The following is a 24,707-nucleotide window of genomic DNA, read 5'->3' as shown; positions in this document are numbered from 1 at the left end:
GTGTTCCACTGAGGATTGGGCCTCTATGAGATAGCACTGACAGAGGAAACTTACGATGTCTTTGGGTGATAAACCCTAAAGAGCATTCCAGATAACATGAGGTAATGTTTTTGTGCTATGAAGTACCAGGAATGAGATTAGAACCTCGTCTTAGGGACCAAACTGAACGATAATTTATAGTGAATGTTATCTGGCTAAGGGATACTCCTTTCTCAAATATAAAGTCCCTTTGTGAAGTGTTCCTAAGATCTGTGTTTCGTCATGTAGGTTGAGAGGGGTGTATCTTGGCTATAAAAGATCTTTGTACTTTTCTGTTGGTACTTTCAATGGTTCATTAGAGATGACGCGTCATTGAAAGTCAAAAGGCTATTGCAACGCTCTTATTATTAAAGATGTAGTTTAAGTATAACTCTGACTGGTGTGTGAAGTTTGTAACTAATTTGGTAATGCAGATATAAGCCACCACAGGGATCATTACACACAATTGATAATTATATTAATTGAAATACTAATCCTTTGCTCTCTCATTCGGGAATAATTGCAATCAATATATATATATCTATATACATAGATATATATATATATATATTTACGCCCACGTGTCGTCGTGATCTCTGTTGGAATCGTCAGTCCGTCCGCGTCTCTTTCTCTCTCGATCTCGGTTTCCCTGAAGATCAAAGTCTTTCATGGTTAAAATGGATACTTCAGAGTACCAATCAGATATATTCTCATAGAATAGATGTTTCGGCGGTTGTCGGTCTTCGCATCCCAGGTTGTCATAATTTCCATCTGTCTCCGAGTTGAACCATTTCCAGCCGTGTAGCCAACGCTCCACGTGGTATGGTTAGGAATTCAATAACTATTCACAATCACAGCTCACGCTGTGGGTTTGCTTAGTCTAAACTCAAACCTGTGGCACCTCAGTTTACACCGAGGTTCACGTGGTCTGAAGAGGATTTTCCTCAGGAGGGGGTTTAACTCGTAACAGTAGAGAAGGCGGTTCTATGATGCCTGATCATGTCTGTGCTCACAGGGCCAATGACTTAGTTCAACTTTAAAGGGAATACAATTCTCTCACATTAAAGGTTTAACATCACATTACATCATTTCACAAATAGTTTCATCTTTACTCATTGACTTTATACAACAATTAGATGCAAACACCATCATTGAGAAATGTACACATTCAGAGATATAGTTGTCTGTGTTTCCTGTCCTCTCTGAGGTCACCAAATGAAAAACACTCGTCATACCTGTCCCTTAAGTGTCCACGGACCATTCCCACCTTCTCACAAGCGGACATTTTGTTTAATTAATTTAGGAGTCCGGCCACATGAAATCCATTGCCCTCTCTCTCTCTTCGTACTGCATGGCCAGGAGGAGAGTCTCCTCCAGGAATTTATGACCTGAGATAACAGAACCTGGGTGTAGGAGAGAGTGAGAGAGAGGGGGAAGCCACGATCTATACCCAGAAAAGGCCATGTCATGACACCGCATACAAACATGGTCTCTTTTTTTGCTTTTCTTGAGTAAGGCAGCTCCAAAATGCAGGCGTTTCACCCTAGCTCAGTGCTTTCTGTGGTGGTGGTGGGGCAGAAAACACTGAGCGTAATGTTCTCTAGTTGCGCCATGTTTAGCTCAGTGTTCTGTAACTAACTCCATGCTTTATGTGGTGGTGGGGCTGAGGGGTTGGTTGTTCTCTAGTTGGGCTGTGATTGGCTCAGTGTTCTGTCACTCATGCAGACAATACGTCACCGCAAAATCTACAGGGAGAGCTCAAAAAATTCAAGCCCCTTGGGTGCTGCCATAGATTTACATTAAAAGTGCCCATCCAAGAAGGCTCAAGGTCATTGGCCACAGATAAAAATATGTAAAATCACGTTATATCTACCGTAGCTTTGATTGGACTGATCATGTCAACATCATACTTTGAAAATCTTAGCTAGCAATCTAGATAAGCAGTCGTCGTCATGAATCAAGTCGACAATCTACTGGCAAATCCTTTTCGATTATTGTCATACGAAGAGAAATTATAGATAAAACGTATCAGTGCTCATCGGCCACTGGACTTAAACATTACACAACAAGTTGGATAATCGCAAATTCAACAATGAGTGATTTGGAAGGAATCCGTGGCTAACTGTAGGAGTTGAAATGCAATCACTAGCCTGCTATTCAGTGGAGTGGGTGTGTGGTCCAAGTCTACATTTAAGGGTCTCTTTTTTCCAAGCTTAAAAGGATAAACATTCAACACCATGGGCTAGAAAAGGTTGAACACATTGGCCATGCTGTCAATCCAGCATGATTTTGGCCGCGTAACAAAACAACTGGAAACTCGAAACAGTTTTCTGTTTCTAAAACTTGAATCTGTTACAAACAGAGTGGACTGAGTTTTGTGGACTTTACCCAATGTCAAGTTTCAATGTGTCAAATTATATTATATAAATTATATTATATATATATTATAATAAAATTATTATTATTATATTATATATATTGTTTAGAAAGAGCGCTAGGGCGAATTGAGTTATTGCACACAAGCACGTTCCCTAACGGAAATATGCAAATACATGGTAGAACGCGCCAATTGGCTCTCGCTAGCTCGTGCTTGGCTCTGATTAATTGTTCTGCTCAGTATGATTCATTTGCTTCCGATTGAAATGACAGACTGTGGTCTATCTTGGGTTGCTCACTGTTTATCGAATCCCATGGTGAGACTTTTTTTCCAAGTGGACACTATTTGGCATGATAGCCCCCATTGATTTTTGATAGCCATTCTCACTCAGATATGACATTAAGATGGCATAAGTCATTACAAAATGTGTAGAAATGCAGGAAATTAACTTAAAAACGTAAAAATTCCCCCGAAAGCACAGAACTGGCCCTGAGTAGAATATAGTAAAATACAATAAAATAGAATAGAAGTTCACCAGTATCTGATTGGTTTTGTTAAAGATGAAAATGACACAAAGGAAAATGTCATAATAGTTCACTTAAAAAAAAAAAACTCTCACATTCTCAGAGCTCGCTCTGCTGGGGTAGAGAGTTGTTTTTGTGTACAGCCCCGGAGGCCAGTTGCTACGGGTAACGGCTTTGGTGACACAGGTAATTGTTCTCTAGTCGTCTCATCTCGGATGTCCGGTGCGTCTTTACACCACTGTTTACGTTGATCGATAAGAGTGATATCGATCTGATACGGATCTGGGAGTCTTTGTACCGAACATTAGTCCACTAATCGGTTAACAAACCGTTGGAAGTTTTTGAAGTCGGGCCGACTTGTTGCTGGCTCATCTGAGTATCCGGAAATGATCCTGGTTCAGAACGTTCACATCAGGAAGTTAGTTCTACTTACACGCGATCTATGTATGTGCGCAATCAAACACCTATTGTTTTCATGCAACCATTTACGCTGTAGACTATGAAATATGTTATTTCATGCAAACAGCGTTGAAATGTACAGAAAAAGTATTTGGTAAATAATATTGTTTAGTCTAACTACCTGTCATCTCTTTTTTTGTTGTTTATCTGTTCGCAGGTTAGCGTTTTTTCATTCCTGGATCTTGTTCTGCAGATAGCTCTGCAGAGTGGTCACTAGCTGACACCAAATCATACAATCTGATTTTAAACCTAACCCTAACCTTAACTACACTGCTAACCCTAATGCCAATTTTTTGATGTTGACAATATAGGCAATTTGACATTTGCAGCTGGTCATTCAAAGGGAAAATCGCGCAGTACGGCCTCTAGGACAAGACAATAAACGTCAACCTGCTATTTATTTGTCAGCTGATGTGAGTGTGTGTGTGTGTCATATTGTGTGTAACCTAGTGTTTTTTTCTATAGAGTGTGTGTTATGGTGTGAGTCTGTTATAGAGTGTGTGTTGTAAAGTGTGTATTATAGAGTTTGTGGGTTGTATTATCAGTGTGTGTAGCCTAGTGTGTGGGTGCGTGTGTGAGTGTCTGTGTTGTAAGATATGCTTGTTGCAGAGTGTGTGTTATAGTATGTTTTAGTATGTGTGTTATAGAGTGTGTGTAGCCTAGTGTGTGTTATTATAGAGTGTGTGTTGCAGAGTGTGTGTAGCCTAGTGTGTGTTATTATAGAGTGTGTGTTGCAGAGTGTGTGTTATAGAGTGTGTTGCAGAGTGTGTGTAGCCTAGTGTGTGTTATTATAGAGTGTGTGTTGCAGAGTGTGTGTAGCCTAGTGTGTGGTATTATAGAGTGTGTGTTGCAGAGTGTGTGTAGCCTAGTGTGTGTTATTATAGAGTGTGTGTTGCAGAGTGTGTGTAGCCTAGTGTGTGTTATTATAGAGTGTGTGTTGCAGAGTGTGTGTAGCCTAGTGTGTGTTGCAGAGTGTGTGTAGCCTAGTGTGTGTTATTATAGAGTGTGTGTTGCAGAGTGTGTGTAGCCTAGTGTGTGTTGCAGAGTGTGTGTAGCCTAGTGTGTGTTATTATAGAGTGTGTGTTGCAGAGTGTGTGTAGCCAAGTGTGTGTTATTATAGAGTGTGTGTTGCAGAGTGTGTGTAGCCTAGTGTGTGTTATTATAGAGTGTGTGTTGCAGAGTGTGTGTAGCCAAGTGTGTGTTATTATAGAGTGTGTGTTGCAGAGTGTGTGTAGCCTAGTGTGTGGTATTATAGAGTGTGTGTTGCAGAGTGTGTGTAGCCTAGTGTGTGTTATTATAGAGTGTGTGTTGCAGAGTGTGTGTAGCCTAGTGTGTGTTATTATAGAGTGTGTGTTGCAGAGTGTGTGTAGCCTAGTGTGTGTTATTATAGAGTGTGTGTTGCAGAGTGTGTGTAGCCTAGTGTGTGTTATTATAGAGTGTGTGCTGCAGAGTGTGTGTAGCCTAGTGTGTGTTGCAGAGTGTGTGTAGCCTAGTGTGTGTTATTATAGAGTGTGTGTTGCAGAGTGTGTGTAGCCTAGTGTGTGTTATTATAGAGTGTGTGTTGCAGAGTGTGTGTAGCCTAGTGTGTGTTATAGAGTGTGTGCTGCAGAGTGTGTGTAGCCTAGTGTGTGTTATTATAGAGTGTGTGCTGCAGAGTGTGTGGTATGGAGAAGTATGAGAACTTGGGTATGGTCGGCGAGGGAAGCTACGGCATGGTCATGAAGTGTCGTCACAAGGAGAACGGGAGGATCGTGGCCGTTAAGAAGTTTCTGGAGTCAGAGGACGACAAGACAGTCAAGAAGATCGCTTTGAGAGAGATCAAGATGTTGAAGGTCAGTTGGAGTTTAATAGATTAGAATCAAATAGAACAGAGTCCAATACAACAGAATCAAATACAACAGAATAAAGTAGAATATATTATAATTAAATAGAACAGATTAAAATAGAACAGAATATAATAAAATATAATAGAACAGATTAAAATAGCACAGAATATAATAAAATATAATAGAACAGATTAAAATAGCACAGAATATAATAAAATATAATAGAACAGATTAAAATAGAACAGAATATAATAAAATATAATAGAACAGATTAAAATAGAACAGAATATAATTAAATAGAATAGATTAAAATGAATTAGAATAGAATCAAATAGAATATATTGAAATAAAATAGAATATTTGTTGTTGCCAAAGAGACCCCCCCCCCCACCTCCCCACAGTTTAACAGATGCAGCTGTTCTGTCTTGCTGATGTATAGAAAAAAAAACCAGCTAGATTTATATTTTCCATGCCCTTGTTCAGTCACTACTCTGTGAAACGTAGGATAGTCCAGTTCTTCAGATCACGTTGATAGGATAGTCTCTCCAACGGAGCTCATCCAGTTTATTCTCCAGTGATTGATAGGATAGTCTCTCTAACGGAGCTCATCCAGTTTATTCTCCAGTGATTGATAGGATAGTCTCTCTAACAGAGCTCATCCAGTTTATTCTCCAGTGATTGATAGGATAGTCTCTCCAACGGAGCTCATCCAGTTTATTCTCCAGTGATTTCACGTTTGTCAATAGAACGGAGGGTAATGGCGACTCGCCGTCTCGTTAGATATCCCGCACGCCGACCTCTAATAACTCCGTCTGAGTGACGGGGATTTGGATTTCGCCTCCGATTTGTAGAAATAAAAGTCCACATTTAAATCGAGGTCACTGTTTTGACGTCCAGATGATCATTTCGGACATATGAAATGATGGTCGAAACATTATTTATAAAATAGTTAAGATCGACGCAAAAAAACCCACAAAATTGTTCAGGAGCCGGTAAAACGGCGGCCATTCTCTCACAAACCCGGACCCGCAAGCCACTGTGGCCCCTCATGAGTAGTTTTTTGTGTGACCCCCCCCTCCCACCCCGCCATCAAAGTAGCCCATTCCTGACATATACAAATGCTAACTAACTAACCAATCAATCAAAACAACCAATCAATCCATCATTTTGTTCCCCCCCTTTCTCCAGCAACTGCGCCATGAGAACCTAGTCAACCTGCTGGAGGTGTGGAAAAAGAGACGTCGCTGGTACCTGGTGTTTGAGTTCGTAGAACGTACGGTGCTAGATGACCTAGAACAGAGTCCAACGGGACTAGACTACAGCCGCCTAAGAAGATACGTCTACCAGATACTACGGGCTATCTCCTTCTGCCATCAACACAATGTGAGTGGAGTGTGTGTGTGTGTGTGTGTGTGTGTGTGTGTGTGTGTGTGTGTCAGAGGAGGCTGGTAGGAGGAGCTATAGGAGGACGGGCTCATTGTAATGGAATTAATGCAACGGTATCACACATGAAACATATGGAAACCACGTGTTTGACTTAGTTCCATTTATTCCATTCATTTGAACCCCTGTTTTCAATACTCCAGCACCCTCCCCTTGCGTGGATAACGACACTGAGCATTTTTCTAAAATGTTTTATGAGATTGGAGAACACATTGGAAGGGATCTTAGACCATTCCTCCATATGAATGTATACAGTGCATTCGGAAAGTATTCAGACCCCTTGACTTTTTCCACATTTCCACACTTCATATTCCACAAAAACAAACACAATTCTAAATGTTTTGCAAATATATTAAAAATAAAAAACAGAAATACCTCGTTTACATAAGTATTCAGGCCCTTTGCTATGAGACTCAAAATTGAGGTTAGGTGCATCCTGTTTCCATTGATCATCCTTGAGATGCTTCTACAACTTGATTGGAGTCCACTTGTGGTAAATTCAATTGATTAGACATGATTTGGAAAGGCACATACCTGTCTATATAAGGTCCCACAGTTGAAAGTGCATGTCAGAGCAAAAACCAAACCATGAGGTCGAAGGCATTGTCTGTAGAGCTTAGAGACAGGATTGTGTCGAGGCACAGATCTGGGGAAGGGTACCAAAACATTTCTGCAGCATTGAAGGTCCCCAAGAAGACAGTGGTCTCTATCATTCTTAAATGTAAGAAGTTTGGAACCACAAACACTCTTCCTAGATCTGGCCACCCGGCCAAACTGAGCAATCAGGGGAGAAGGGCCTTGGTCAGAGAGTTGACCAAGAACTCGATGGTAACTCTGACAGAGCTCCAGAATTTCTCTGTGGAGATGGGAGAACCTTCCAGAAGGACAACCATCTCTGCAGCACTCCACCAATCAGGCTTTTATGGTAGAGTGGCCAGACAGAAGCCACTCCTCAGTAAAAGGCACACGACGTTGTTCCTCAAATGACACCTAAAGAACTCTGACCATGAGAAACAAAATTCTCTGATGAAACCAAGATTGAAATCTTTGGCCTGAATGCCAAGCATCACGTCGGGAGGAAACCTGGCACCATCCCTAGGGTGAAGCATGGTGATGGCAGCATCATGCTGTGGGGATCTTTTTCAGCAGCAGGGACTAGGAGACAAGTCAGGATAGAGGGAAAGATGAACGGGGGGAAATTACAGAGAGGTCCTTGATGAAAACTCAGGACCTAAGACTGGGGCGAAGGTTCACCTTCCAACAGGACAACGACCCTATGCACACAGCCAAGACAATGCAGGAGTGGCTTCGGGACAAGTCTCTCAATGTCCTTGAGTGGCCCAGCCAGAGCCCGGACTTGAACCTGATCGAACATCTCTGGAGAGACCTGAAAATAGCTGTGCAGCGACGCTCCCCATCCAACCTGACAGAGCTTGAGAGGATCTGCAGAGAAGAATGGGAGAAACTCTCCAAATACAGGTATACCAAGCATGTAGCGTGATACCCAATAAGACTCAAGGCTGTAATCACTGCCAAAGGTTTTTTGAACAAAGTACTCACTCAAGGGTCTGAATACTTATGTAAGTGATATTTCAGTTTATTTTATAAATTTGCATTTATAAAAACCTGTTTTTGCTTTGTCATTATGGGGTATTGTGATGTCATTATGGGGTATTGTGATGTCATTATGGGGTATTGTGATGCCATTATGGGGTATTGTGATGGCATTATGGGGTATTGTGATGGCATTATGGGGTATTGTGTGTAGAATGATGAGGGGGAAAAAACTTTTTAATCCAATTTAGGATAATTACGTACCAAAATGTGTAAAAAGTCAAGGGGTCTAAATACTTTTCCGAAGGCACTGTATTTCCTATATGTTCCAGAAAGGGACATCAAGCCAGAGAACATCCTGGTATCTCAGGGTCGGGAGGTCAATCTGTGTGACTTTAATTTTATGTATACTGAAAAAAAATAGAAACGCAACATGTAAAGTGTTGCCCCCCCATGTTTCATGAGCTGAAATAAAAGATCCCAAAAAATGTTCCATACTGCACAAAAAGCTTAGTCCATCCACCTGACAGGTGTGGCACATCAAGAAGCGGATTAAACAGCATGATCATTACACAGGTGCACCTTGTGCTGGGGACAATAAAAGGCCACTCTAAAATGTTCAGTTGTCACACACACAATGCCACAGATGTCTCAAGTTTTGCAATTGGCATGCTGACAACAGGAATGTCCACCAGAGCTGTTGCCAGAGAATTGAATGTTCATAAGCCACCTCCAATGTCGTTTTAGAGAATTTGGCAGTACGTCCAACCGGCCTCACAACCGCAGACCACGTGTAACACGTGTAATAATTTTGCACGCCCAATTTTTCAGTTTTTGATTTGTTAAAAAAGTTTGAAATATCCAATAAATGTCGTTCCACTTCATGATTGTGTCCCACTTGTTGTTGATTCGTCACAAAAAAATACAGTTTTATATCTTTATGTTTGAAGCCTGAAATGTGGCAAAAGGTCGCAAAGTTCAAGGGGGGCGAATACTTTCGCAAGGCACTGTATTTCCTGTAAGTTTCCTATAGATTTCCTGTACGTTTCCTATATATTTCCTGTAAGTTTCATATATATTTCCTGTAAGTTTCCTATAGATTTCCTGTAAGTTTCTTATATATTTCCTGTATGTTTCATATATGTTTCCTGTAAGTTTCCTATAGATTTCCTGTAAGTTTCATATATATTTCCTGTAAGTTTCCTATAGATTTCCTGTAAGTTTCTTATATATTTCCTGTATGTTTCATATATGTTTCCTGTATGTTTCCTTTGTTTCATATATTTTTGGGGCGGCAGGGTAGCCTAGTGGTTAGAGCGTTGGACTAGTAACCGGAAGGTTGCAAGTTTAAACCCCCGAGCTGACAAGGTACAAATCTGTCGTTCTGCCCCTGAACAAGGCAGTTAACCCCACTGTTCCTAGGCCGTCATTGAAAATAAGAATTTGTTCTTAACTGACTTGCCTAGTCAAATAAAGGTAAAAATGTTTCCTTTGTTTCATATATATTTAATATATATTTCCTGTATGTTTCATATGTGTTTCCTATTTGTATCCTTTTTGTTTCTCCAGATCATCCATAGGGACATCAAGCCAGAGAACATCCTGGTATCTCAGGGAGGGGTGGTCAAGCTGTGTGACTTCGGGTTCGCCAGGACAATGGCTGCACCTGGAGAGAATTACACGGACTACGTAGCAACACGCTGGTATAGGGCCCCAGAACTACTGGTGGGGGACACCAAGTACGGGAAGTAAGAACAAGGAGAGAGACAGAGGGAGGGACGGGGAGAGAGACAGAGAGAGAGAGAGATCGAGAGAGAGAGACAGAATGACAGAGAGATCGAGAGAGAGAGACAGAATGAGAGAGAGAGAGAGATAGAAAGGCAGAGGGAGAGAGAGAGACAGAGAGAGACCGAGAGAGAAGGAGAGACAGAGAAGGGCAGAGACCGAGAGAGAAAGAGACACAGAGAGAAACAGTGCTACGAAATCCTCCACTGTTATTTGTCTAATACTACCGTGTGTGTGTGGTGGTGCTTGTGTCGTGTGTGTGCGTGTGGTGGTGTGTGTGTCTGTGTGTGTGTGGTGGTGTGTGTGTGTGTGTATGTGTGTGTGTGTGTGTTGTGGTGGTGTGTGTGTCCGTGTGTGTGTGTGTGGTGGTGTGTGTCTGTCTATGGTTGTGTGTGTGTGTGTGTCTGTGGTTGTGTGAGTTTGTGTGTGTCTGTGGTTGTGTGAGTTTGTGTGTGTCTGTGATTGTGTCTGTGGTTGTGTGTGTGTCTGTGGTTGTGTGTGTTTGTGTGTGTGCGTGTGGTGGTGTGTGTGTCTATGTGTGTGTGGTGGTGTGTGTGTGTGTGTATGTGTGTGTGTGTGTGGTGGTGTATGTGTGTGTGTTGTGGTGGTGTGTGTGTCCGTGTGTGTGTGTGTGTGTGGTGGTGTGTGTCTGTCTATGGTTGTGTGTGTGTGTGTCTGTGGTTGTGTGAGTTTGTGTGTGTCTGTGGTTGTGTGAGTTTGTGTGTGTCTGTGATTGTGTCTGTGGTTGTGTGTGTGTCTGTGGTTGTGTGTGTGTGTGTGTGTGTGTGTGTGTGTGTGTGTGTGTGTCTGTGGTTGTGTGTGTGTGTGTGTGTGTGTGTGTGGTTGTGTGTGTGTGTGTGTAGGGCGGTAGATGTGTGGGCTGCAGGCTGTCTCTTCGTAGAGATGTTGACAGGAGAACCTCTGTTTCCTGGAGACTCTGACATCGACCAGTTATACCACATCATCAGGTGCTTTGGTGAGGACAGTACACACACACACACACACACACACACACACACACACACACACACACACATGGAGCAATGATTAATGTTTTAATGAATTATTAATGAATTTTGCTATTTGTTTTTTTTTGTTTCGTTACCAAGGCAACCTGACCCCTCCCCACCAGGAGTTGTTCTATAAGAACCCAGTGTTTTCAGGAGTCAGTCTACCGGAAGTGACAGAGACAGAGCCTCTACAACAACGATATCCTAAACTGTCCACTACCGCTACAGACCTTACACAGGTGCGCACACACACACACACACACACACACACACACACACACACACACACACACACACACACACACACACACACACACACACACACACACACACCTCAGACAGAGACAGAGCCTCTAGCACAACACTACACAACATGTGGTTCACTCCTTTATCAACGTTCATGAACTGGTCCTCAGTGCTTTTCTACACTACAGCGACATATTATCTCCTCCTAAAGTACCGTAGACTTTCAGTAACTATCTCTATCTCCTCCTAAAGTACCGTAGACTTTCATTAACTATCTCCTCCTAAAATACTGTAGCCTTTCAGTAACTATCTCTATCTCCTCCTAAAGTACTGTAGCCTTTCAGTAACTATCTCTATCTCCTCCTAACGTACTGTAGCCTTTCAGTAACTATCTCTATCTCCTCCTAAAGTACTGTAGCCTTTCAGTAACTACCTCCTCCTAAAGTACCGTAGCCTTTCAGTAACTATCTCTATCTCCTCCTAAAGTACTGTAGCCTTTCAGTAACTATCTCTATCTCCTCCTAAAGTACTGTAGCCTTTCAGTAACTATCTCCTCCTAAAATACTGTAGCCTTTCAGTAACTATCTCTATCTCCTCCTAAAGTACTGTAGCCTTTCAGTAACTATCTCCTCCTAAAGTACCGTAGACTTTCAGTAACTATCTCCTCCTAAAATACTATAGCCTTTCAGTAACTATCTCTATCTCCTCCTAAAGTACTGTAGCCTTTCAGTAACTATCTCCTCCTAAAGTACCGTAGACTTTCAGTAACTATCTCCTCCTAAAATACTGTAGCCTTTCAGTAACTATCTCTATCTCCTCCTAAAGTACTGTAGCCTTTCAGTAACTATCTCCTCCTAAAGTACTGTAGCCTTTCAGTAACTATCTCTATCTCCTAAAGTACTGTAGCCTTTCAGTAACTATCTCTATCTCCTCCTAACGTACTGTAGCCTTTCAGTAACTATCTCTATCTCCTAAAGTACTGTAGCCTTTCAGTAACTATCTCTATCTCCTCCTAAAGTACCGTAGCCTTTCAGTAACAATCTCTATCTCCTCCTAAAGTACTGTAGCCTTTCAGTAACTATCTCTATCTCCTCCTAAAGTGCCGAAGCCTTTCAGTAACTATCTCCTCCTAAAGTACCGTAGCCTTTCAGTAACTATCTCTATCTCCTCCTAAAGTACCGTAGCCTTTCAGTAACTATCTCTATCTCCTCCTAAAGTACCGTAGCCTTTCAGTAACTATCTCTATCTCCTAAAGTACTGTAGCCTTTCAGTAACTATCTCCTCCTAAAGTACTGTAGCCTTTCAGTAACTATCTCTATCTCCTCCTAAAGTACCGTAGCCTTTCAGTAACTATCTCTATCTCCTCCTAAAGTACTGTAGCCTTTCAGTAACTATCTCTATCTCCTCCTAACGTACTGTAGCCTTTCAGTAACTATCTCTATCTCCTCCTAACGTACTGTAGCCTTTCAGTAACTATCTCTATCTCCTCCTAAAGTACTGTAGCCTTTCAGTAACTATCTCTATCTCCTAAAGTACTGTAGCCTTTCAGTAACTATCTCTATCTCCTCCTAAAGTACCGTAGCCTTTCAGTAACTATCTCTATCTCCTCCTAACGTACTGTAGCCTTTCAGTAACTATTTCTATACGACTCCCTCTCCCCCACCCACCCCCCCCCTCGTTCAATCTCTCCCTCTCTCTCCCCCACATCCTCTCTCTCTCTCTCTCTCCTCCTACCAGAGGTGTCTCCAGATGGATCCAGACAGGAGGTCACAGTGTTCTGATCTGCTGCAGCACCAACTCTTCACTAACGATGGCTTCCACCTCAGGTACCACACACCTGGTCACACACACAAACACCTGGTAACACACACCTGGTCACACACACACCTGGTCACACACACAAACACCTAGTAACACACACCTGGTAACACACACACCTGGTAACACACACCTGGTAACACACACCTGGTCACACACACCTGGTCACACACACCTGGTACCACACACCTGGTACCACACACCTGGTCACACACACCTGGTAACACACACACAAACACCTGGTAACACACACCTGGTAACACTCACACCTGGTAACACTCACACACCTGGTAACACACACACACACCTGGTAACACACACACCTGGTAACACACACACACACACACACACCTGCTAACACACACACACACACACACACACACACACACACACACCTGGTAACATACACACACACCTGGTAACACACACACACCTGGTAACACACACCTGGTAACACACACCCGGTAACACACACACCTGGTAACACACACACACCTGGTAACACACACACCTGGTAACACATACACCTGGTAACACAGACACACACACACACACACCTGGTAACACACACACACACATACACCTGGTAACACACACACACACACCTGGTAACACACGCACACACCTGGTAACACACACACACACACACAACTGGTAACACACACACACAAACACACACACACACACACACACACGGTCACACACACATCTGGTAACACACACACCTGGTCACACACACACACACACACACCTGGTCACACATACTCCTGGTAACACACACACACACACCTGGTCACACATACACATGGTCACACACATGGTCACACCCACCCACCTGGTAACACACACCTGGTCTCACACACACACACACACACACACACCTGGTAACACACACCCACCTGGTAACACACACACAGCTGGTAACACACACACACCTGGTCACACACACACCTGGTAACACACACACAGCTGGTAACACACACACACACCTGGTAACACACACACAGCTGGTAACACACAAACCCTGTGTTTAACTGAACAAAAATTGTTCAGGTTTGTCCAGGAGTTGAATGCTAAGATCCAGAAGGATCAGAAAGAGAACTCTCCCCTTCCCAAGATGAACAAGACTACCAAGAAAGACAAGGAGGAAGTAGAGGAGAGGACTGGGAAGTACAAGGTCAGACACACACACACACATGGAGGTAGACACACACAGCTGGGCGCATGCACTCACACACACACACACACACACACACACACACACACATCCACGCACACACGGACACCAGTGTTAATTTAGTCAACAATAACTATGATGAAAAATACTCGGCAACTTCGTATGTTTCCTGACTAAAACTATAACAATAATAAGACGAGACGCCCTGAAATACAAACTATTACAAATTACTTTTCGTTTTAGTTTGACGGAAATATGACAATTCCAGAATTCCAACCCAGAATTCCAACCCAGAATTCCAACCCAGAATTCCAACCCAGAATTCCAACCCAGAATTCCAACCCAGAATTCCAACCCAGAATTCCAACCCAGATTTCCAACCCAGAATTCCAACCCAGAATTCCAACCCAGAATTCCAACCCAGAATTCCAACCCAGAAATCCACGGGAGACTAATGGACATTTCATTAGACATGAAGCTTCCTTCCAAATGCCAGTTGTTTGGTTGCTTTTTTTCCCCTTTGAGAAACACAAATGCAATTCGTTAAATATCAGGAGTACAGTGAATACATCGTTATTCAAATAAAATCACAGTAATTACTATGTAAGAATACTGTTTGTTAATTACGGCTCAGCATTCCAACGACACAGTACCCGCCAAGCTCATCACTGAGCTGTTGTTGCGTCTATATTTTAAAAATGTTGTTCAGTATACAGTACCAGTCAAAGGTTTGGGCACACCTACTCATTCCAGGGTTCTAGAACACCTACTCATTCCAGGGTTCTAGAACACCTACTCATTCCAGGGTTTTTCTTTATTTTGTACTATTTTCTACATTGTAGAGTAATAGTGAAGACATCATAACTATGAAATAACACCTATGGAATCATGTAGTAACCAAAAAAGTGTTAAACAAATCAAAATCTATTTTATATTTGAGATTCTTCAAAGTAGCCACCCTTTGCCTTGATGACAGCTTTGCACACTCTTGGCATTCTCTCAACCAGCTTCATGAGGTAGTCACCTGGAATGCATTTCAATTAACAGGTGTGCCTTGTTAAAACCTTTTTGGGATAGGGGGCAGCATTTTCACTTTTGGATGAATAGCGTGCCCAGAGTGAACTGCCTCCTACTCTGTCCCAGATGCCCAGATGCTAATATATGCATATTATTATTAGTATTGGATAGAAAACACTCTGAAGTTTCTAAAACTGTTTGAATGATGTCTGTGAGTATAACAGAACTCATATGGCAAGCAAAAACCTGAGAAAAACCCAACCAGGAAGTGGGACATCTGAGGTTTGTAGTTTTTAAAAGCTTGGCCTACCGAATACACATTGAGATTTGGATAAAGTTGCACTTCCTACGGCTTCGACTAGATGTCAACTGTCTTTAGAAACTTGAATGAGGCTTCTACTATAAAGGAGGGGCTCATGAGACCTCTCTGAGTCAGTGGTCTGGCATAGTGCCTTGGTCTCATGACGCGCGCTCCCGACAGAGTTACCTCTCATTCCAGTGCTTTTCTTCAGACAAAGGAATTCTCCGGTTGGAACATTATTGATGTTTTATGTTAAAAACATCCTAACGATTGATTCCATGCAACGTTTGACATGTTTCTAAAGGACTGTAATGGAACTTTTTGAATTTTTGTCTGGACGAAGTGCCTGCGCCTCATAGCTAGGTATTACTGCACTGTTGGAGCAAGAAACACAAGCATTTAGCTAGGTATTACTGTTGGAGCTAGAAACACAAGCATTTAGCTAGGTATTACTGTTGGAGCTAGAAACACAAGCATTTAGCTAGGTATTACTGCTCTGTTGGAGCTGGAAACACAAGCTTTTAGCTAGGTATTACTGCACTGTTGGAGCTAGAAACACAAGCATTTAGCTAGGTATTACTTTTGGAGCTAGAAACACAAGCATTTAGCTAGGTATCACTGTTGGAGCCAGAAACACAGGCATTTAGCTAGGTATTACTGCTCTGTTGGAGCTGGAAACACAAGCATTTAGCTAGGTATTACTTTTGGAGCTAGAAACACAAGCATTTAGCTAGGTATCACTGTTGGAGCCAGAAACACAGGCATTTAGCTCGGTATTACTGCTCTGTTGGAGCTGGAAACACAAGCATTTAGCTAGGTATTACTGCTCTGTTGGAGCTGGAAACACAAGCATTTAACTAGGTATTACTGTTGGAGCTAGAAACACAAGCATTTAGCTAGGTATTACTGTTGGAGCTAGAAACACAAGCATTTTGCTAGGTATCACATTTAGCTCGGTATTACTGTACTGTTGGAGCTGGAAACACAAGCATTTAGCTTGGTATTACTGTTGGAATCAGAAACACAAGCATTTACCTAGGTATTACTGTTGGAGCTAGAAACACAAGCATTTTGCTAGGTATCACATTTAGCTCGGTATTACTGTACTGTTGGAGCTGGAAACACAAGCATTTAGCTTGGTATTACTGTTGGAATCAGAAACACAAGCATTTACCTAGGTATTACTGTTGGAGCTAGAAGCATTTTGCAAGGTATTACTGCTCTGTTGGAGCTGGAAACACAAGCATTTAACTAGGTATTACTGTTGGAGCTATAAACACAAGCATTTAACTAGGTATTACTGTTGGAGCTAGAAACACAAGCATTTAGCTAGGTATTACTGTTGGAGCTAGAAACACAAGCATTTTGCTAGGTATCACATTTAGCTCGGTATTACTGTACTGTTGGATCTAGAAACACAAGCATTTAGCTACGTATTACTGTGCTGTTGGATCTAGAAACACAAGCATTTAGCTAGGTATTACTGTTGGAGCTATGAACACAAGCATTTCGCTAGGTATTACTGTTGGAGCTGGAAACACAAGCATTTAGCTAGGTATTACTATTGGAGCTAGGAACAAGCATTTAGCTAGGTATTACTGTTTGAGCTAGAAACACAAGCATTTAGCTAGGTATTACTGTTGGAGCTAGAAACACAAGCATTTAGCTAGGTATTACTGCTCTGTTAGAGCTGGAAACACAAGCATTTAGCTAGGTATTACTGTTGGAGCTATAAAGACAAGCATTTAGCAAGGTATTACTGCTCTGTTAGAGCTGGAAACACAAGCATTTAGCTAGGTATTACTGTTGGAGCTAGAAACACAAGCATTTAGCTAGGTATTACTGTTGGAGCTAGAAACACAAGCATTTAGCTAGGTTTCACTGTTGGAGCCAGAAACACAGGCATTTAGCTCGGTATTACTGCTCTGTTGGAGCTGGAAACACAAGCATTTAGCTAGGTATTACTGCTCTGTTGGAGCTGGAAACACAAGCATTTAACTAGGTATTACTGTTGGAGCTAGAAACACAAGCATTTAGCTAGGTATTACTGTTGGAGCTAGAAACACAAGCATTTTGCTAGGTATCACATTTAGCTCGGTATTACTGTACTGTTGGAGCTGGAAACACAAGCATTTAGCTTGGTATTACTGTTGGAATCAGAAACACAAGCATTTACCTAGGTATTACTGTTGGAGCTAGAAACACAAGCATTTTGCTAGGTATCACATTTAGCTCGGTATTACTGTACTGTTGGAGCTGGAAACACAAGCATTTAGCTTGGTATTACTGTTGGAATCAGAAACACAAGCATTTACCTAGGTATTACTGTTGGAGCTAGAAGCATTTTGCAAGGTATTACTGCTCTGTTGGAGCTGGAAACACAAGCATTTAACTAGGTATTACTGTTGGAGCTATAAACACAAGCATTTAACTAGGTATTACTGTTGGAGCTAGAAACACAAGCATTTAGCTAGGTATTACTGTTGGAGCTAGAAACACAAGCATTTTGCTAGGTATCACATTTAGCTCGGTATTACTGTACTGTTGGATCTAGAAACACAAGCATTTAGCTACGTATTACTGTACTGTTGGATCTAGAAACACAAGCATTTAGCTAGGTATTACTGTTGGAGCTATGAACACAAGCATTTAGCTAGGTATTACTGTTGGAGCTGGAAACACAAGCATTTAGCTAGGTATTACTATTGGAGCTAGGAACAAGCATTTAGCTAGGTATTACTGTTTGAGCTAGAAACACAAGCATTTAGCTAGGTATTACTGTTGGAGCTAGAAACACAAGCATTTAGCTAGGTATTACTGCTCTGTTAGAGCTGGAAACACAAGCATTTAGCTAGGTATTACTGTTGGAGCTATAAAGACAAGCATTTAGCAAGGTATTACTGCTCTGTTAGAGCTGGAAACACAAGCATTTAGCTAGGTATTACTGTTGGAGCTAGAAACACAAGCATTTAGCTAGGTATTACTGTTGGAGCTATGAACACAAGCATTTAGCTAGGTATTACTGTTGGAGCTGGAAACACACGCATTTAGCTAGGTATTACTGTTGGAGCTAGGAACAAGCATTTAGCTAGGCATTACTGTTTGAGCTAGAAACACACGCATTTAGCTAGGTATTACTGTTGGAGCTAGGAACACAAGCATTTTGCTAGGTATTACTATTGGAGCTAGAAACACAAGCATTTAGCTAGGTATTACTGTTGGAGCTAGAAACACAAGCATTTAGCTAGGTATCACTGTTGAAGCTATAAATACAAGCATTTAGCTAGGTATTACTGTTGGAGCTACAAACACAAGCATTTAGCTAGGTATTACTGTTGGAGCTAGAAACACAAGCATTTAGCTAGGTATTACTTTACTATTGGAGCTAGGAACACAAGCATTTAGCTAGGTATTACTGTTGGAGCTAGAAACACAAGCATTTAGCTAGGTATTACTGTTGGAGCTAGAAACACAAGCATTTAGCTAGGTATTACTGTACTGTTGGAGCTAGAAACACAAGCATTTAGCTAGGTATTACTGTTGGAGCTAGAAACACAAGCATTTAGCTGTACCTGTGATAACATCTGTGTAAGCGACCAATGAATGTGATTTGATTTCGATTAGATCTATACTTCTGCCATTTCCTGTCTGCCATTTCCTGCCTGTCGCCGAGGCTTTATAGCCCAAATGGTTAATATTGGCTGCCGTTGGTTACCATTGGTTGCCATTGGTTAACATTGGTTGCCATTGGTTACAGCCTGTCAGAATATCACTGTTTCCAGCTAAGGTATACAAGGGGATAGAAGGCCTAGTTGGACAAGGCTAGCTGTGCACATGATGAACGTTAAAGGTAAATATTAATTATTTAATGGAAAAAAAAGCACTATTATGATGACTGACTAAAACTAGAAAAAAAGAACCAGAGTTTTAATCAACTGGTAATAACTAAAACGAGACTAAAGTTGTCCAGAGATTTAGTGGACTGATAATTACTAAAAGGATGAAACAAAGGAGGAAATTACTCAAATGTGACTAAGACTAAAAGCTATTTTAGTCAAAAGACTAAAACAGCTGCCAAAATGAACACAGAAACACACACTCAACCTCTCCTCTCCTCTCCTCTCCTCTCCTCTCCTCTCCTCTCCTCTCCTCTCCTCTCCTCTCCTCTCCTCTCCTCTCATCTCCTCTCATCTCATCTCCTCTCCTCTAACCCTCTCCTCTCCTTTAACCCTGCCCTCTCCTCTAACCCTGCCCTCTCCTCTGTCCTCTCCTCCCCTTCCCTCCTCTAACTCTGCCCTATCCTCTCCTCTCATCTAACCCTGCCCCCTCCCCTGCCCCCACTCCTCCTCTCCTCTACCTCTGCCCTCTCCTCTCCTCTAACCCTGCCCCCTCCCCTGCCCCCTCTCCTCCCCTCCTCTAACTCTGCCCTCTCCTCTCCTCTAACCCTGCACCCTCCCCTGCCCACTCCCCTCCCCTCCTCTCTCCTCTCACTCTGCCCTCTCCTCTAACCCTGCCCCCTCCCCTCCCATCCTCTCCTCTCCTCTAACCCTGCCCCCTCTCCTCCCCTCCTCTCACTCTGCCCTCTCCTCTCCTCTAACCCTGCCCCCTCCCCTGCCCCCTCTCCTCCCCTCCTCTCCTCCCCTCCAGGACTCCAGCAGTACAACAGTCAAAGGGAACGTCACCAAACCAGACGTCACCAAACTCTCCAAAGCTCCAACCACCACAGAGTCTAAACCCCGAGACCCGGACAAGACAATAGAGTCAACCACTACTATGACCACTACTGCAGCTGTTAATAAACCTGAGAAGGCTGACTGGACCACAGAGAGCCACGCGGTCGCGGTTCACCACGGTCGAACCACCACCGTGTACGTTCAGTTTCAGCATTATTAGCGGTTATTTGAAAAATAGTTATTTAAAAATAATAATCATCTTAATTACTTTTCTGTTACATTAAAAAAAGACAGAAATCTTGAATGAATTGTAGACTATTTTTTTTAGTGCCAAATGGTACCCTATTGATCGAAAGAGTCCTGTAAGCCTGGTCTAAGGTAGTGTACTATATAGGGAATAGGGCCCTGGTCTATAGTAGTGTACTATATAGGGAATAGGGTGCCATTTTGGATACAATCTTAAATCTGTTTTGTTTAGGAGTCTGAGCAACACTATCGCCATCAAACCCAGAGTGGAAGAACCAGAGAGGACCGTAGAGGACCACGATCCAACCGTAGGACCAACCCAGGACCAACCTCTACCTCTCATCCCTCCCCTCTCATCCCTCCCCTTCACACAGACACCTTCACAGAACCTACTGGCTGTCGTCGCCCATGGCGGAGTTGGGGTGGGGCCTCAACCCGGAACACTCGGTCTGAGGTGCAAAACTACAGCTCCCATAATGCATCACACTGAGAATGTTGGACCAGGGTTGAAGAACATAACACTTGTTTTTGTTTTTGTTGTTGTTATTGTTTGTTTGTCCTCTCTAGGGTTATAGACAAAGCTTAGGCCTAGATTCAATCAGATAGCAGACACACATAGTGGTTGTTTTGTCGGAGGTGGAGATGTCAAATCGGTGGGGCAGCTGCTCTTGTGATCATTGTCACGAAGCCACACCCGCCCCACTCGCGTTAGAGGTGCAGAAGGAGGCCTCCCGAGTGGCGCAGTGGTTTAAGGCACTGCATCGCTAGCTGCCACCACTAGAGATTCTGGGTTCGAGTCCAGGCTCTGTCGCAGCCGGCCGCGACTGAGAGACCCTTGGTGCGGCGCACACTTGGCCCAGCGTCGTCCAGGTTAGGGGAGGGTTTGGCCCAGCGTCGTCCAGGTTAGGGGAGGGTTTGGCCCAGCGTTGTCCAGGTTAGGGGAGGGTTTGACCCAGCGTTGTCCAGGTTAGGGGAGGGTTTGGCCCAGCGTCGTCCAGGTTAGGGGAGGGTTTGGCCCGGTGTCGTCCGGGTTAGGGGAGGGTTTGTCCCAGCGTCGTCCGGGTTAGGGGAGTGTTTGGCCCAGCGTCGTCCGGGTTAGAGGAGGGTTTGGCCCAGCGTCGTCCGGGTTAGGGGAGGGTTTGTCCCAGCGTCGTCCGGGTTAGGGGAGGGTTTGTCCCAGCGTCGTCCAGGTTAGGGGAGTGTTTGGCCCAGCGTCGTCCGGGTTAGAGGAGGGTTTGGCCCAGCGTCGTCCGGGTTAGGGGAGGGTTTGTCCCAGCGTCGTCCGGGTTAGGGGAGGGTTTGTCCCAGCGTCGTCCAGGTTAGGGGAGTGTTTGGCCCAGCGTCGTCCGGGTTAGAGGAGGGTTTGGCCCAGCGTCGTCCAGGTTAGGGGAGGGTTTGGCCCAGCGTCGTCCGGGTTAGGGGAGGGTTTGGCCCAGCGTCGTCCAGGTTAGGGGAGTGTTTGGCCCAGCGTCGTCCAGGTTAGGGGAGTGTTTGGCCCAGCGTCGTCCGGGTTAGAGGAGGGTTTGGTCCAGCGTCGTCCAGGTTAGGGGAGTGTTTGGCCCAGCGTCGTCCGGGTTAGAGGAGGGTTTGGCCCAGCGTCGTCCGGGTTAGAGGAGGGTTTGGCCCAGCGTCGTCCAGGTTAGGGGAGTGTTTGGCCCAGCGTCGTCCGGGTTAGAGGAGGGTTTGGCCCAGCGTCGTCCAGGTTAGGGGAGGGTTTGGCCCAGCGTCGTCCAGGTTAGGGGAGGGTTTGACCCAGCGTTGTCCAGGTTAGGGGAGGGTTTGGCCCAGCGTCGTCCAGGTTAGGGGAGGGTTTGGCCCGGTGTCGTCCGGGTTAGGGGAGGGTTTGTCCCAGCGTCGTCCGGGTTAGGGGAGTGTTTGGCCCAGCGTCGTCCGGGTTAGAGGAGGGTTTGGCCCAGCGTCGTCCGGGTTAGGGGAGGGTTTGTCCCAGCGTCGTCCGGGTTTGGGGAGGGTTTGTCCCAGCGTCGTCCAGGTTAGGGGAGTGTTTGGCCCAGCGTCGTCCGGGTTAGAGGAGGGTTTGGCCCAGCGTCGTCCAGGTTAGGGGAGTGTTTGGCCCAGCGTCGTCCGGGTTAGAGGAGGGTTTGGCCCAGCGTCGTCCGGGTTAGAGGAGGGTTTGGCCCAGCGTCGTCCAGGTTAGGGGAGTGTTTGGCCCAGCGTCGTCCGGGTTAGAGGAGGGTTTGGTCCAGCGTCGTCTGGGTTAGGGGAGGAGGGTTTGGCCCGACAGGGATGTCCTTGTCCCATCGCGCACTAGCGACTCTTATGGCCGGCCGGGCGCGATAAACTCTGACACGGTCGCCAGCTGCACGGTGTTTCCTCCGACACATTTGTGCGGCTGGCTTCCGGGTTAAGCGGGCATTGTGTCAAGAAGCAGTGCGGCTTGGTTGGGTTGTGTTTCGGAGACCTTCGACCTTCGTCTCTCCAAAGTCGGTACGGGAGTTGCAGCGATGAGACAAGACTGTAATTACCAATTGGGGTAAAAAAAAAAATACAGAGAGAAAGTGTACGCTATATAGAAATAATGACACTCAAATTGAACAATCATGAAACTAAATAAAAGGATTTGTATGGTTGAGGTGGTGTTACATCACAGTGTTCCAAGAAACAAGGCAGCGTGGGATGTCTGTTAACGTTAACTCCAGCCAATGGCAACGTCCGCTTTAGCCACTTGTGGATTTGATTTGCTCACAATGCAGTTCCACCGCCAACACAACCGCTATGTGGATCTTGGCTAAAGCGGATCTGATTGTATCGAGCCCTAGAGATGATGGTGACTGTGTGTTTATGTGTCTGTCTGTCTGTCTGTCTGTCTGTCTGTCTGTCTGTCTGTCTGTCGTCTCTAGGTCAATGGACAAGTCCAAAAGACTCGTAAACATTTTCAACAGAATCTCACAGCAATCTCTCTCCAGTCATTTCACTGGCAATCTGATGGCTCAGGTAAGTGTAAGTGTGTGTGTGTGTGTGTGTGTGTGTGTGTGTATGTGTGTGTGTGTGTGTGTGTGTGTGTGCGTGCGCGACTGCTCAAGTGAAATGTTCTTCCACAAGTTAGTAGACATTAACCCCCCAGGCCCCTGTCTAGCTATATCATCTAACCACTCCTCTGTCGGGCTATATCATTATATTCTTGTCTCTCCTCTCCTCTCCTCTCCTCTCCTCTCCTCCTGTCTCTTCTCCTCTCCTCTTTTTCCTCCTCTCTCCTCTCTCCTGTCTCCTGTCTCTCCTCTCCTCTGTCTCTCCTCCTCTCTTTCTCCTCTTTCTCATCTTCTCCTCTCCTCTCCTCTCTCCTGTCTTCTTGTCTCTCCTCACTCCTCTTCTCTAGCTCCTCTCTCTCCTCTATCTCTTCTCTCTTCTTCTCTCTACTCTCTTTTCTCTGTCCTCTGCAGATGATATCAGAGAAGAGTGTGATCCACGAACGTTCCTTCCTGTCCGACCGCGAGCGTGACCGAGGAGACCGTGAGCGTATGGCTACAGTTGGGAAGAGGAAGCCAGACATTCTCTTCCCTGAACTAAGAACCTCTCTGCTGCCTGAGATACGAGGGGCTGAAGGTACGCTCTGCACACACACACACACACACACACACACACACACACACACACACACACACACACACACACACACACACGCTTTGTGGATTATATTGACCAGGTCCCCTTGTGTCTTCCAGGTAAACAGACTAAACCCACCAGGACCAGAAGAAGGAGAGACACATCCCCTCTATAGCCACAATGGATACACACCACTACAACACACACCACTTCAACACACTACAATACACACCACTACACACTACAATACACACCACTACAACACACACACTACAATACACACCACTACAACACACTACAATACACACCACTACACACTACAATACACACCACTACAACACACACCACTACACACTACAATACACACCACTACAATACACACCACTACAATACACACCACTACAACACACACCACTACAACACACACCACTACACACTACAATACACACCACTACAATACACACCACTACAACACACTACACCACTACACACTACAATACACACCACTACAACACACTACACCACTACAGCACACTACAATACACACCACTACAGCACACTACACACTACAATACACACCACTACAACACACACCACTACAACACACCAACACACACCACTACAATACACACCAACACACACACACTTTACCAAGGACCCACAGCATGACTG

The 24,707-nt window shown here is 44.2% G+C and overlaps 2 protein-coding genes across 3 annotated transcripts in view; both read left to right on the top strand.

Moving 5' to 3' along the window:
* LOC139415792 (galactose-specific lectin nattectin-like) overlaps positions 1-24,707 on the top strand; it is a 1,187,935-nt gene that overhangs the window by 228,218 nt on the left and 935,010 nt on the right. The window lies entirely within an intron of this gene.
* LOC139417063 (cyclin-dependent kinase-like 2) lies at positions 5,043-24,344 on the top strand. Its single transcript, XM_071166311.1, has 12 exons — positions 5,043-5,210; positions 6,393-6,587; positions 9,771-9,949; positions 10,850-10,962; positions 11,096-11,235; positions 12,980-13,068; positions 14,114-14,237; positions 20,203-20,423; positions 20,707-20,928; positions 23,333-23,426; positions 23,873-24,035; positions 24,155-24,344. Exons 1-12 carry the CDS (start codon positions 5,043-5,045, stop codon positions 24,208-24,210), a joined length of 1,764 nt encoding a protein of 587 aa, XP_071022412.1. The 3' UTR covers positions 24,211-24,344.

The sequence above is a fragment of the Oncorhynchus clarkii genome, chromosome 9, assembly GCF_045791955.1.
Source record: "Oncorhynchus clarkii lewisi isolate Uvic-CL-2024 chromosome 9, UVic_Ocla_1.0, whole genome shotgun sequence".
Classification (NCBI taxonomy): Eukaryota; Metazoa; Chordata; class Actinopteri; order Salmoniformes; family Salmonidae; genus Oncorhynchus; species Oncorhynchus clarkii.
The sequence above is the reverse complement of the archived record's forward strand: the minus strand, read 5'-3'. Positions and strand labels throughout refer to the sequence as shown.

Bases quoted from the DNA above. Each gene is read 5' to 3' on its own strand.
- LOC139417063 (XM_071166311.1), top strand. From the start codon at position 5,043: ATGGAGAAGTATGAGAACTTGGGTATGGTCGGCGAGGGAAGCTACGGC. The intron at 5,211-6,392 runs GTCAGTTGGAGT...CCCTTTCTCCAG, and splicing joins GAGAGATCAAGATGTTGAAG to CAACTGCGCCATGAGAACCT. The intron at 20,424-20,706 runs GTACGTTCAGTT...TGTTTTGTTTAG, and splicing joins CACGGTCGAACCACCACCGT to GAGTCTGAGCAACACTATCG.